Source organism: Talaromyces marneffei, chromosome 1 (genome assembly GCF_009556855.1).
Source record: "Talaromyces marneffei chromosome 1, complete sequence".
Taxonomy (NCBI): Eukaryota; Fungi; Ascomycota; class Eurotiomycetes; order Eurotiales; family Trichocomaceae; genus Talaromyces; species Talaromyces marneffei.
Window position 1 is genome coordinate 3,860,296 of NC_072348.1, and position 13,705 is coordinate 3,874,000.

At 47.4% G+C, this 13,705-nt stretch overlaps 6 protein-coding genes across 6 annotated transcripts; 3 read left to right on the forward strand and 3 right to left on the reverse strand.

Annotated features, from left to right (window-relative positions):
- Nucleotides 1-6: 6 nt before the first annotated feature.
- EYB26_001434 (uncharacterized protein) lies at nt 7-905 on the forward strand (the record flags this gene model as incomplete). Its single annotated transcript, XM_054260744.1, has 3 exons — nt 7-33; nt 114-206; nt 282-905. 3 exons carry the CDS (start codon nt 7-9, stop codon nt 903-905), a joined length of 744 nt encoding a protein of 247 aa, XP_054116719.1.
- Nucleotides 906-1,225: 320 nt separating this feature from the next.
- Nucleotides 1,226-2,381, reverse strand: EYB26_001435 (uncharacterized protein; the record flags this gene model as incomplete). The annotated part of the gene is made up of 3 exons (XM_054260745.1): nt 1,226-2,005; nt 2,067-2,150; nt 2,208-2,381. 3 exons carry the CDS (start codon nt 2,379-2,381, stop codon nt 1,226-1,228), a joined length of 1,038 nt encoding a protein of 345 aa, XP_054116720.1.
- Nucleotides 2,382-2,651: 270 nt separating this feature from the next.
- EYB26_001436 (uncharacterized protein) lies at nt 2,652-3,543 on the forward strand (the record flags this gene model as incomplete). The annotated part of the gene is made up of 4 exons (XM_054260746.1): nt 2,652-2,734; nt 2,788-2,886; nt 2,939-3,231; nt 3,290-3,543. The coding sequence occupies 4 exons, from the start codon at nt 2,652-2,654 to the stop codon at nt 3,541-3,543; spliced, it is 729 nt and encodes a 242-aa protein (XP_054116721.1).
- Nucleotides 3,544-4,217: 674 nt separating this feature from the next.
- On the forward strand, nt 4,218-7,749 carry EYB26_001437 (uncharacterized protein; the record flags this gene model as incomplete). The annotated part of the gene is made up of 4 exons (XM_054260747.1): nt 4,218-7,210; nt 7,271-7,327; nt 7,388-7,576; nt 7,659-7,749. The coding sequence occupies 4 exons, from the start codon at nt 4,218-4,220 to the stop codon at nt 7,747-7,749; spliced, it is 3,330 nt and encodes a 1,109-aa protein (XP_054116722.1).
- A 472-nt stretch (nt 7,750-8,221) lies between these two features.
- On the reverse strand, nt 8,222-11,159 carry EYB26_001438 (uncharacterized protein; the record flags this gene model as incomplete). The annotated part of the gene is made up of 4 exons (XM_054260748.1): nt 8,222-8,908; nt 8,964-9,026; nt 9,079-10,883; nt 10,937-11,159. 4 exons carry the CDS (start codon nt 11,157-11,159, stop codon nt 8,222-8,224), a joined length of 2,778 nt encoding a protein of 925 aa, XP_054116723.1.
- Nucleotides 11,160-11,860: 701 nt separating this feature from the next.
- Nucleotides 11,861-13,477, reverse strand: EYB26_001439 (uncharacterized protein; the record flags this gene model as incomplete). The annotated part of the gene is made up of 4 exons (XM_054260749.1): nt 11,861-12,066; nt 12,127-12,835; nt 12,897-13,328; nt 13,391-13,477. 4 exons carry the CDS (start codon nt 13,475-13,477, stop codon nt 11,861-11,863), a joined length of 1,434 nt encoding a protein of 477 aa, XP_054116724.1.
- Nucleotides 13,478-13,705: the final 228 nt, after the last annotated feature.

Here is a 13,705-nt window from a genome sequence, read left to right on the forward strand (position 1 = left end):
CTCAAGATGTCATTCCGGCCAATGTTCCAGCGAGTATGTGTTTTCCATTTTTCTCACGAATTTCTCTACTTTACATCGAAGAAAGCGAAGCAAGTTATTAACCATGTGCACAGCGAGCTGTCGCTCCCATAGCAGCGACTCTCCTTGTTGGAGGCATAGTTACATATCCTCGACGAACTGTCTATGCTGAAAGCCCTTCTGATCTTGTACGTATAAGACCGGAGCTTCCCTATCAATCCCACCGCCGACTCTCGCGGAAGACTAATCAATTCGATGAACAGAGAAAGCCTATCTACGATGACTATCCCACCGAGACTGGTGCCGTCCCAGAACAGAAACTCATTGTCGCCATCCCTTCCGAAATCTCAAACACAATCACAAAAGAAGAATCCAGCGTCACCGATCTTCTAACGGCGCAAGTTCGTCGTGCCCGCCTCTTCCTCTACGCACACTCTCTCGCCGCGGAGAATAGTTTCAACGACTTCTTGTCTCGCGTACTCCGCGTTGAAAATGCTTTCACCAACACAGTTGCATCGCTTGCTCCATCCCCCGAATCCGGCGAGCGACTTGTTCCCGGCGGAGTGTATGTTATTGTGTCAGGCATGGCCGGATCAATCGTCTCTCGGAACCGTGGAATCATCCTACGATCTGCGACCCCTCTTGCATTCGGTACCGTCGCCGCCTGGACTCTCTTACCTGTGACTATGCGCAACATCTCGGATTTCGCTTGGGAATACGAGAAGAAAGTCCCTGTGGTGGCCGATAACCATCTCAAGGCCCGCAACTATATTCAGCACGTATACACGACCGGAGTTGCACATAGTGCAATGGGTCGCGCCATGTTGGAGGATAAGATTGGCGAGGCCCGCGAATATCTTGAAGAATGGGTTAGGAAGGGCCGATAAAGCCTCGTATATGGTTCCCTTGAGCACGGCGCATTTGGTTCGATCAGGAAAGTTAATTCTGATCGCGGAAGACCGATGATGCTTCTGGCTCCCTTGTAAAATCTATTCCTTTGCCAGTCTTTTCTGGACTGTTTGCCATGTTTTAAAAGATGCTTTATTTCTAGGACTTTCAAGAATTTCCTTTGTGTGATTAGTTAGCATACAAGGCGTGCTGCACTACTTTCAAGGTAAATGAATGCAATACTTCATTTTACATACTCATGCGCCGTAAATAAAAAGCTAATAGAGGGTTTAATATTACATTGTGTGAAAACGGTACGTTATGTCTGTCCAGCAGATTCCTCGTTCGTTCCGGATTGCGGCGGCCCTCCAATCTTTGGCGGCGGTGCAAGAGGCGTGCCTTTTCGCGAAGGTGCGAAATCATCCTCTTTGCTCTTTTGTTCTCCTTCAGCAAAATAGTCATCAAATGTTCGACTAGGCGATATTCCTGCATGTCGATTTCTTCGTGTCTTGCTTGATCGCGGAGGAGCGGAACTGTTGAGTGTAGCGGTAGGCGACGTTAAAGGGGGAGGTGCAGCCAAGTTGGCAGGTAGAAGATAACTTCCGGCGGGGGCTGTCGAGGTAGTGTTCAATGTAGGTGTTTCTCTCAGTTGCTCCTGTCCGTCCTCTTTTGTTTCAAATACAACTTCGCCGGGTCCCTCAACTTCTTCGCCCAAACCCACAGGTAGCCTATGCAATGCTCCATATCCGAGGACAGCTCCCAAGGCACCTTCTCCTCCCCAGCCCCTTGTTGGTACCAGTTCTACCTCTCGAACAACATCAAATTCACTATTGTATACCCATAACACTAGGCTCCGATTGAGATGGTCCTCCACCAGTTCGCCGAGTGCTGACTCGCCTCGTAATGTGCCACTTGGTGATCCTAGAATGTAATCGGAGTGTTCTAAAAGACCGGCAAGGTAAGCAGGACTTAAAGGCGACGGTATCGACAGAACGTGCCAGATGTGTTGTGTGACTGAAAGTGGCGCGAGTTGTAATGTCAGGCCTAACGAGGGGTTCTCTTTTGAGACTGGGATAGAGATTGTATGCGTCCGTTGGCCCTAGAAAGACTCATTAGAATTGACACATGAGGAGGCTATACTGAATATTCTCATGAACTACCTTGGCACTCCATATTTCCAAAGACACGCTTGAGCCAGCGCAGTTGCGGACTTCTGTCACAAAGAGGTTATGATCTGGTTCCTCCTGTATTCGCAAAACTTGTAAGCAGTATCACACGCAATGGCAAGATTTTTGCCTTACAATAAGACGCCCATTTATCCCGATAATGAAATCAAACCACGGTTCTAGCGGTAGGTCACCATCGTTGTTGCGGAGTATTTGGAAACCGAATGAGTTGTCTCCAGGGCCGTTTGAATTGTTTTGAACGGCCTCACTATCGAGTCGACCAATGAACCTATTGAGAGCGCCAAACATGATGCAATGAGGCAAGTAGTCGAATGAAGAAGAAAAGGTTGTTGGTATTCGCAAGATGCAATCATAAACCTCGAGCTCCCCCGCAGATTATGGAGAGCTGTCCAGAACAGGCACATACAAACAATGCAAACAGAGCTCCCGCTCCACTTTTATTTGTTGCGGCGGCAGGTACTATTTTCAACAGCGTCTCTACCAGCAACTACTGGTGACAAACGATGATTCTTGACATGTCAACCAGAGGACGGTTGGCAAGGTCTCGAAACTGCTGCCATGACCGTGGAGAGTGAGGAAGCGGCCCCTCCAGAGGTACATCACTACAATGAGATTGGTGAAGTTCCTTGGGATATTCAAAAGTAGGTCTTTGACATCGCTCTATTATTGAAGCCCATGCTGACCCGAGTTATAGTTACTGGAAGCAGCGACATCGTATATTCACTAAATATGAGGAGGGAGTATGGCTGACTGATGATGCCTGGTTCGGTGTTACCCCTGAGTCCATCGCAAAGTACGTACTGTTTCCCGCTTACTATTGGCCAAGCTGACTAACTCTGGCGAAGTAAAATCGCAGAGCACATATCCACCTCTGCTCCAAAGGACAAAGTTGTTCTTATAGATGCATTTGCCGGAGCAGGTGGTAATAGCATAGCTTTTGCAAAGTCTGGACGATGGAAGCGGGTGTACGCCATTGAAAAGAATCCGGCTGTCCTCACCTGCGCTAAGCACAATGCAAAAATCTACGGAGTCGAATCAAAGATCACTTGGTTTGAAGGAGATTGTTTCGAGATCCTAAAAACTCATTTGAAAGATCTGGGACCTTACAGCGTTGTCTTTGCTAGCCCTCCATGGGGAGGTACGTTATTTCCCAGCTTGTATTATCCCGGTGAAAATGCTGATATGTTTTTTTTTAGGTCCTGGTTATAGGTCAGACGAGATCTTCAACCTGCAAACAATGGAGCCATACTCATTGGACCGCCTTTACCGGGAGTATTCAATCTTTTCCAAACACATAGTCCTTTATCTGCCAAGAACATCAGATCTTAGACAGTTGGCCAAATTGGTCGATGATGGAAAGCAAGTGATTGTGGAGCATTACTGCATGGACGGTGCAAGTAAAGCACTTTGCGCCTATTATGGAGAGTTCAAGTTGTCGCTATCCGACTGAAGGAAGATGTGATTAGTTGCTACAATACAAATTACGATGATGATTGAGACAAAAGAAGCTGACAATTTCTGTGGCAATTCTTCTGTAGAGGACTGTTCTTGAGGCTTATATGTATATCGCATTCAATCTATCCTTTTCTCAAGTATTCCAGCTGCAGAGTGTTAGTTTGAATTTCACTTTTCTGCAACTTACAACGGAAAGGCATTCAGTTAATCCTAATTACGGAGTAGATCACTGATGAATGGTCATCAGATCCTGTTGAAATATCTCACCGCCAAAAGTTCTGCCGGCAGATTTATACAGTACATTTGAGTGCCGCTTATGTAATAGTGGAGGCTTTGCCCAATAAGAATAAAGTAAATGAAAGCGGTACTTAAGCAAAGCTACTAACGGAGCAGCAACAATAGGACTGGCACACATAGTATGTAGTACAGTCCGCCGTACATAACCGCGGTGGCTTACATCCATCTTGATTTGGATTCATCTCCCCAAGAAGGAAGCTGCTTCCCATTTCCACGTTTCTATCAACCTCTTCTCACTCCTACGTCTAAGCGAGTCACCAGGCTCAGGGATGAGGACGTGATGGTAAGCAACGGCTGAAACAGTTAATTCTCACTGCACCCACGCGGTCACCTTCACCCAAGCTTCACCACGAACATTGAGCATACTCCATCATGCCTCACGCCACGGCAAACGGCGACAACGTCGTCGATGATCTCGATTTCCAGAATGTCCTAGCTCAAATCAATGCTCCAGATGGTGGGCAATTCGATTTTATGGGACGTGAGTTGGAGACTGGCGAGAAAGCGGACGATGCCATCGACTTTGAGGATTTTGACGATGACGATCTCCCCGATGAAGAAGGGCCAGCGGCTCCCGTCGCGCAGGTCACAGAAGTGAAACAGGAGGAAATCGATCTAGACAACCTCTTTTCCGGCGATCTGTTTGGCGATGACGAGGCTCCCGCGGAACAACATGGTCGAGATGAGGTGGATGATTTGTTCGGCGACGGCGCGTTGTCTCCGGTCGCTGAGAACGGGGAGACGGGTGACGATTTGTTTGGCGATCACAATTTGATGAAAGGTATCGAAACCAGCGCTGCCTTGCCACATTCGGAAACTGCACAAGATGAGGATGGGGATATCGATCTTTTCGGGGATGTACCAGAGGAGTCCATTGCCCATCCAGAGGAGGACATGGACCCGGCGACTTTGAATGCTTGGAGAGAACAACAAGCTTTGTTTGCGAGGTCTGCCGCTGCTGCAACCGCAATGCCTGGCCCTGATCATATTCCTGCCCCACCCGAAAATGACGAAGAGCTTTTGAAGTCTCTATGGCCCAACTTTGACCGAGACTCGTTCCCGCGATTTGTTGAGCTTTTCCGTCACAAGAAGGCATTTTACCTTGGGAAGCAAGCCACCAAGCCTCCGAAACCCGTTCTGCCTACGAAAATCAATCTTGAGTTTGGTCTAGACCAGGAGCGAATCTTCAAAACTGGCGGACAAGGGACTAAGCGTGCCCATGATTTTGAAAACTTAGGGCTAGTATCATTTCAGCAAGCTGAGGAATCCCCCGTGGAATCTGAGGAAGATTTTGATGCCGAGTTCGATGAATCAGAGATTCTTCCCGGTGGCGTCACCATGCAAGATCTTCGTGTCTTGTGTACAGATTGGGACGTTAAGACAGAGCCTTCAGAAATCGATGTTGAGGAAGAGGTTATCCCGCAGGAGACTGCAGCTGCGCCAGTTGATGAAATGACGTGGTCACTTGATATGGAAGATGTACCGCCCACGAAGAAGCGCAGACTAGGACGCGATCCGCATGAGCTGCTGGCGCTGGCTGACATTGAAATACCACTTCTTGATGATCCGGATCGACTGACCTCGAAAATCGCGAAGAAAGTCGTTATTGATTTGAATGATCCTCACCTGTTGCTTGATAGCCGCCCTGAAGCCGTCGTACAGAAACCAAAGACCCTTCCTGTTCCTGACCGAGCTGAGATGGATGCCAACACAACCAAACGTCTGAATAAACGATACAACATATCTAATGATGATGCGTATGATATGCTGAAAGAGAACCATCAGAGCAAAATCCGAAGTACTCTTGGAAACGCAGCCCTTGAGCATAGTATGCCTGCTCTACGGCTGCAATGGCCTTATTACAAGACTGAATTGTCGACAACTGAGGCTCGATCGTTCCATCGTCCATCTCTATCATTCCGGCCGAATGTCAGTTCATGGTTCAAGAACTCTCGATTCGTCAAACGCAAGCATGTGAAAGGAAAGAATGTTAAAGAACTTTACGATTCTACCAAATCCATATCTCTGGGAGATAACTCGACAGTAATGTTGCTAGAATACTCGGAAGAAGTGCCCATGATGATGTCGAACTTTGGTATGGCAAATCGTGTCGTCAATTACTACCGCCGCAAGAACACAGATGATCCTACACGTCCTAAAGCCGAGATTGGCGAGACGCAGGTGTTACTACCTCAGGACAAAAGCCCATTCTCCATTTTTGGACATATTGATCCAGGAGAAACCACCCCGGCTATTACAAATACGATGTATCGTGCGCCCATCTTCAACCACCAGCCAAAGTCTACGGACTTTTTAGTTATTCGAGGCTCAACTGCGACTAATGGCTCGGATTACTTTCTAAAGAATGTCGAAAATCTCTATGCAGTCGGGCAACAACTTCCTTCTACAGACATTCCTGGACCGCATTCACGAAAAGTCACAACTGTGGCTAAAAATCGCTTGAAGATGTTGACTTTCCGGTTGATGAAGAAAGCAGGCAATTTACAAGTATCAATCAGTCAAGTTACAGCACATCTTCCAGGATCTTCTGATATGCAGAATCGACAGAAGATGAAAGATTTCGTCCATCATGACAAGGATTCCAAAACGTGGGTTCCAATTGGACAGATTCCGGATTCAGAAACCATCCGGTCTTGGATCCAGCCCGAAGACGTCTGTTTGTTAGAGTCTATGCAGGTCGGATTACAGCATCTTCACGATACCGGTCATACGAACGGCGCCGATGAAGAGGACGAAGAAGCCGAAGGGGAAAGCTTCGAGCAACAAATGGCGCCATGGCGTGCTACCCGCAACTTCATGATGGCCTCCCAAGGCAAAGCCATGTTGAAGCTGCACGGTGAGGGAGATCCGACTGGTCGTGGCGAAGGTTTCAGCTTCATCAAGACATCGATGAAAGGCGGATTCCAAGCCATCGGCGAGAGTGCACAAGAAAAAATGGAAAAGCGAGAACAAAAGGAAACGGGCGGACACAGCTACAACGTTGCAAGACAACAGAAGGCATACGAACAATCCATTCGTCGTATCTGGGATGCCCAAAAGGCGAGTCTGTCATCTCAGATGGAAGCATCCGACAACGACAGCGACATGGATCAAGACGAAGAGGATGACTTCAATAAACCTACCCCACGCGAAGCTGCAACCCCTTCTTTCCGCCGTGACGATGAGAGTATGAGTCAATTCAGCAGATTTAGCAGTCGCAGTCAGCGGGGTAAGGTGTTGAGAATCGTGCGAGATTTCAAGGACGAGAATGGAAACGTCTACCAGAAGGAGCAATTAGTCTGGGACCCCCGTGTTATTCGGAAGTACATACAGGCACGACATCGTGTTGAAGCCATCAATACCCAGTTCGTCCTCCTCCTATTTTATCATGGGATTTATGAGTATTCAGCTAATATATCTATTAGACTTGCCGAAATACAGCCAACCGGTGATCCAGAAGTCGACGCTCGCAACAAGAAACTGTAAGCTACCGCCTCCTCCAAAACATCTTTCCTTCTTTATACTAACTAACAATCCGTTAGACTGGAAGCAGAATTAACGCGTCTAAACCGCAACAAAGAACGCCGCTTCGCCCGCGAAAAACAAAAGGGCATCGGCCGCGCTTCTATCGGCGACTCCGAAGACACAGGAACCCCTTCAAAGGGTGGTGGAACCACGACACGGAAATGTGCCAATTGTGGTTTAATTGGACATATTAAGACTAATAAAAAGTATGTCTTTACTTCCCCCCCCCCTTCCTGGCGTTGACTGAGGTGTGCATTGTTGATATGGTTGCTGACTCTCTTTTTCTAGACTTTGCCCGAAGTTGAATGGTAGTGCCCCCCCTGATGACGGCGTCAGTGAAACAGCGTTCTCGATGGGTGCGGGATCAACATCTTTCTAATCGTGGCACCCTCATCATACGCATCTCATATCTAAAGCACCATCTCAAACCATCTATTCTTAACAAAAGACTTCTAATATCCTCATTGCCGGCGTTCTATCCCCACCCCCTAGCTTCCATTATCATTCCGGGGCTTGCATATACCATTACCTTGGTCGGTGTTTTACTTGTTGTTCTTATTCTCTTTCTCGCTTTGGCGTTTTATTAGGATCGACACTGCATTTGTGTAGACATATTTAGGGTTAGGATAGGACATGAGGGAAGAATGTATTTGTTGAATACTGTTAATAAATATCAATTCGTATTGATATCTACCTATAATACCAAGTAATGCTCAAGAACGGAAACTACCTAGGTAGGATAGACTATAATGCGGTATGGATATCTAAAATATACACGTACTAGTGATATACAACTCAAAACTTTCAGTATGTGAAGGACAATCGAATAGAGAAACAAGAGGAAAGATTAATCAACAGACAAGGCTTCTACCACGTTCTATCTCAAGAACATCCCTGACGGGTTTCGGTCGTCTCCAGGTATAGCCCACAAAGGCACCCTTCGTCCGGACATCTAGCGCCGTAGGTCCTGCAATCGCATCTCGGAGGATTTTGTCACGCGCTCTTTTCTTCTCCTTGTGCTTTCGTTTCTTGCTTACATGGTCATCAATTCGGTTCTCGAAAGCATTCTGCTCGATCATATTCTGGTATTCGGGCGTCCATGGATCGGGCATGGGTGGTAAAGGAACCTTATTGAGTTGCTGTTGCTCTTGAGTAATGATAGTTCCGTTAAAGGCTGCGTTCGCTCCATTTCTGAACGTGATATCTTCCCAGCACCTTTCCTCCGGTACATATGGCGGTCGACGAAGAAGCATATCATTCCAGGAATGGTCACGGAACCATCGATGAGCTTTGATGTCAGTTGCATCATCCCTGTATACGTGATTTCCTTTCCAATACGAATTTCTTGGATCGGATGACTTGGCATAGATATGACTCTGCAGTCCATGCCATAGAGCGCAGTCATTGATCTTGTATCCTCTACTTGACAACCTGAACTCTTTTCTTAACAGAAGTCGTTGAATCAAGTCGATAGCGTGATACGATATGATTAAGTCACTCAGTCGATCCTGAGGAAAATGCAGCGTATATCTATGATCCTGGAAGACACAAAGTCAGACGCAGAAATGTGTAACGGATATTAAGGATGCTAACACGAATGCACCTCTTGGTCTCTTCTCTGTCTTCGCGGTAAAACGGGGTCATTCCATACAAGCACTTATCAATCAGTTAGTCAGTCAACAAATATGCTTAGGTATTGGGATTGTACCTCATAAAGAATAATTCCAATGCTCCAATAATCGCATCTACCATCGTAAGGCTCCCCAGCTATGATCTCAGGCGCCATATACTGACTTGTCCCAACAATACTTCGAGCAAACCGTCTCTTTTCTTTTCGATCACGCCAATCAAGCACAGGCTCGTCGGTTTGATCGTGGTGGTGCCGGACAAACGAGCTCTGCTGAAGTAGACCTGCCTCCGAATTTTCTGGTCCTTGACTCTTTTCTTGATCTTCAGTATCGCCCTGAATATCGATTCCTAGTTTTGAGAGCAGAGAGTACCGATGGTTGTGAAAGTACGATTGATTGTGTGACCAATGGCCATCGAAAGCAAGACCAAAGTCAGCCAGTTTCAGATGCCCAGAAGCAGAAATCAAAAAGTTTTCTGGCTTCACATCGCGATGAATCCAACCCAGGCGATGAGCTTCCTCAACACAGAGGATCATTTCAGCCACATACCACATAGTATCTCCTTCCGCAAGCACCCCTTGACGTATAAGTAGCCCAAAGAAGTCACCTCCTACTTCATATTCCATGACGAGGTACAAATTAACGGCATCTTGAAAACTAGCAACGAGAGGAACGATCCACTTTGATCTCTCTGATGCAGCCAAAATCTCCCTTTCGGCTCGTATATGGCCCTCTTGACAGAGACGTACCATCTCCGCCTTGCGTATTACCTTCATTGCATATACACGATTCCAGTTTGGTTTCGAATGGACTCTTCCCGAACCATATCCATCGGATTCAAGGCTACCTCTCGTCGTCAACCGCCAGCTAGGTTTACTAGCTTGAATTCCATCAAGACAAGTTAGAAGTTTGCTTCCTTTCTTATACAGCAAGTCCTGATCAAGAGTCTTTTCCTTCACCAACTGAACAGTCCCAAAGCTTCCTTGACCAAGAACCCCAATCACTTCGTAGCCTGCAAGAGATACAGTGTCGCTGTTATGTGCACGATTCGAACGAGTCTTGAGGACTCGAGTCTGACGAAGATATTCACTTTCTTGGGCAGCCCACGCTTTCTGTACTTCATGTTGTTCATCGCTGGTGAATGGGAGGAGACGCAGGTGTGCTTGGAGTTCTAAAAATCTCTTCTTGCGACTGTCTTGAGGTGAATGAATCGCATTGAAGTGTGTTTCGAAGAAGACTTTTGCAACCGCGGCTGTCTCGGCTGTCACTATGGAAGGTTTAACTTTTGCTTTGGTGACCAATTGAATTGATGGAGCAGATCTGCTAGACCCAGACCATATTCTCGGAGCAGAGGCTTCGCTGGCGGGCGAGAGTAACATAAGTGAAGTCGAAACCCCATCTATTGAGCTGCGATAATCGGCCTGACTGAATATGGGTGAAATATATGCAGATTGATCTGTGCTGTCCTGCTCAGAGCCATCGCATCGGTAGTCTAAAGGAATAGGGCACGAGCCTTCCATACGAACAATGCCCGGCCTCGCTTTAGTCTTTGCACGGCGGATGACAGTCGACGGCCCGAATATAAACAGCTTTAGAGATAGACGGCGAGCCAAGACTGGTTCACGACTTGTTCGATCGACATTAGGTTTCATATAGAACTCATCCTCGAAAGACGCTTGTGCTGACTCAAAACTCTCCGAAACCAAATTGTCCGTGCCTGGGGTCGAGACAGGTTGTTGATAAAACTCAATCGTTGTCGGGAAATCGTTCGACGATGGGCAAAAGTGATTTGAGACGTTCGCGATCCTCTCGTCTTCTGAGTCCTGCTCAGATGCGATGGTAGAGCACAAGCTATCGAGGTCCAGAGGACTACTCGGTGTAGTATCTGAGAGGTATATTAGCCTTTCTCTAGCATATGTTACTTCATGGAGTACTCGCCCGTGTCCCCAGAGTTCCACAGCCCCAACTTAGACAGTAATTTGACTTTGCCTCTCCTGATTTTGGAGACCAAACTGGCACCAGAAGATAGCGACTCTTGCTGCGAGTCATTCGATGGACCGGATTGTTTCTCTTCACTGGTCTGAGGGTTGACGGTGCAGTCGTTGATTGATGTTGTACCCTTCGAATAGCCTCCGAAGAGTCTGTTATTCCGTTTAGGCATTGCGACGGAGGGCGCCTGCTCAAAGATGGTGCCAGGCGCGTAAGATGAAGCTTGAATATAACCGTCTCACTTATCAATGTTGTCAATTCCTGAATAGCTGTGATAAAGGAGCGAGGGAACTATATACTCTGTGGCTTTCTCACATGGGAGAATATGACAATCTGGATAAATGCTCATTCCCAACCAACCCTTGAGAAGTACTCGGGAGGACACATCTTGAGGACTTCAGAAAACTTGATGAGCCTGAGGGCCTGAAGGAAGGAATGCACCAGAGACAGGCACGCCTAGGAAAAAAGTACCTAGGTACCTTCCTTATTGTATCTATAGAAGCACAAGACTTGCGTCTCTTACAAATTGCAGGACTGAAAGAAATACAGGGACATGCATATAGCCATCCTATTGTGGTATTCTATCTCAGACCGATGTCTCCTAACAGTCGCGCCCGAAAGGAGAAAAATACAAACATGAAACTTTTGTAACATATGGAAACATGGAAAAAAAATGCCGATAGGAAAAGAATAAACTCCGTACGCGAATTGGTATCCTCATCCTATTCAAAATGCAACAGAGTCTTCACAAATACACAGCATGTCGTATGTTCGGACACTGGAGAAGATGCAATGTCACATAAGCAGATTAAAGACATGATAGGAAAAAGAGAACCATTAATAGACACAGCTCGGTAGACTGGTGGGAATAGTCTATTTGATTTCGAGCAGTTTGACGTCAAAGATGAGCTTCGAGTTGGCGGGGATACCGGGCAAAGCTTTCTTGCCGTATGCGAGGTGGGAGGGGATGGTGATACGGCGCTCGCCACCGGCAGTCATGCCAGCGATACCGATGTCCCAACCCTTGATAACCTCGCCCTTGCCAAGCTTGAATGTGAAGGGCTTGCCTTTCTTGTTGGCTGTAGAAATGAACGGATTAGTTACCGTGCCTTATCGCATCTTGGAGGTGGTTAACTTACAGTCAAAGACCTTTCCGTCCTCAAGCTTTCCAATGTATCGCATAGCGACGGTGTTTCCGTTCTTAGCAGCAGGTCCCTTTCCGAGCTTCTTGTCGTCAATCTTGACGCCCTGCACCTCCTTCACGCCCAATGTGCCAGTTGATTTCTCAGCAGGCTTCTGGGTAGCAGAACCAGTAGGTCCCTGCTCCAAGTTCTTAGCGAATTGAACCTTCTTGTCGGACTTGGCAGCAGGTGCCTCCTTTGCCTCCTTCTTGGTCTCAACAGGAGCAGCGTCGCCGTTGTTCTTCTTCAACTTCTTCTGCTGCTTCTTGTCAGATTTTGATGTAGCATCCTTGGCAATGAGGTCGTCGAGCGCGGCCTCCTCCTCGGCAGCACGCTTGTTCTTGCCCTTGGTCACCAACTTAGGGGCAGTTTCTTCCTCCTCCTCGGAGTCAATTTCAGCAATGCGGGGATTCTCCAAGTCGTCAAGGTCGTCGCTCTCATCGCCCCCGTTGAGAAGGTAGTCCATGCCATCTAACTCATCCTCGTCAGGCGAAAGATCATAGTCATAGTCATCTTCATCGTCCTCATCATCCTCATCGTCATGGTAGTGTGGTTCTTCGGCGGGCATGACGAAGTTACCGGTCAAGTAGACGGTGTGTGTGCCAGTAACCTTGAAAAGGACGCGCTCATCATCGGCAATGGTGATGTCGAGTGGTTGTTGGTATTGCTGCGACGTGTTAGCCGGAGTCATAAAGTCTCAAAGCACCCGAAAACCATAATGCGCCTACCTTCTCAGTGTCTAGAGTGCAAACAACAGTCTCCTCGAGCTCAAGCCCCTCCTCGTCGTCGTCATCATCCTCATCATCGTCGCCAGTGGCGGGGCCCTTGCCCTTGATGAGCTGTGAAAGAGCAGCCTTGAAATCAGCGCGATCAGTGTCGTCTTCGTCGTCATCCTCATCATCATCAAGGTCCATGAGAGCAGCAGCAGCCTGGCGTTGCTTGGCCTTGGCCTTGTCGCTAGGACCACCGTTAATCTCCTCGTCATCAGAGTCATCCTCGCTGTCCTCATCTTCGTAGTCCTCATCGTCTTCATCGTCCATATCCATATCGCTGGGCAGACGGACGATCTTGAGGGTGGAACGGGGAGGCTTGCCGGCAGCGGCATCATCTTCGTACTCGGGCTCAGCGTCAGGGTCGATGGCAGCCATGCTTACACGGAACTTTTATACATTTATTGTTAGCTCAAGATATTCATTGATAGCCAGTCTGTGTTCAAACTCACCATAGCAACTGCGCCTTGAGGCAATGCAGGCACCATGATACCGCCAGGCGGCACCTGGACAGTATAAAGACCAACAGGTTGAGACATTGTGAAATGTGATATGTTATTTTCTCCCTTTTAAATTTGTAGTGAAGGACAAATCGTCAAAAGATATCTCACTAAAAGACAAAGAAAAGGAAAAGGAAAGAAAGTGAGGGAGAAGAATACAAGCTTGACGACAGTTCAATCCAGATGGAGAAAACTAGAACTAAAAAAAAAGTTTTAGCTTGGTCAACAAATGGAAGTGGAGATAAAGGCGGTCACGATGGGCGTTGC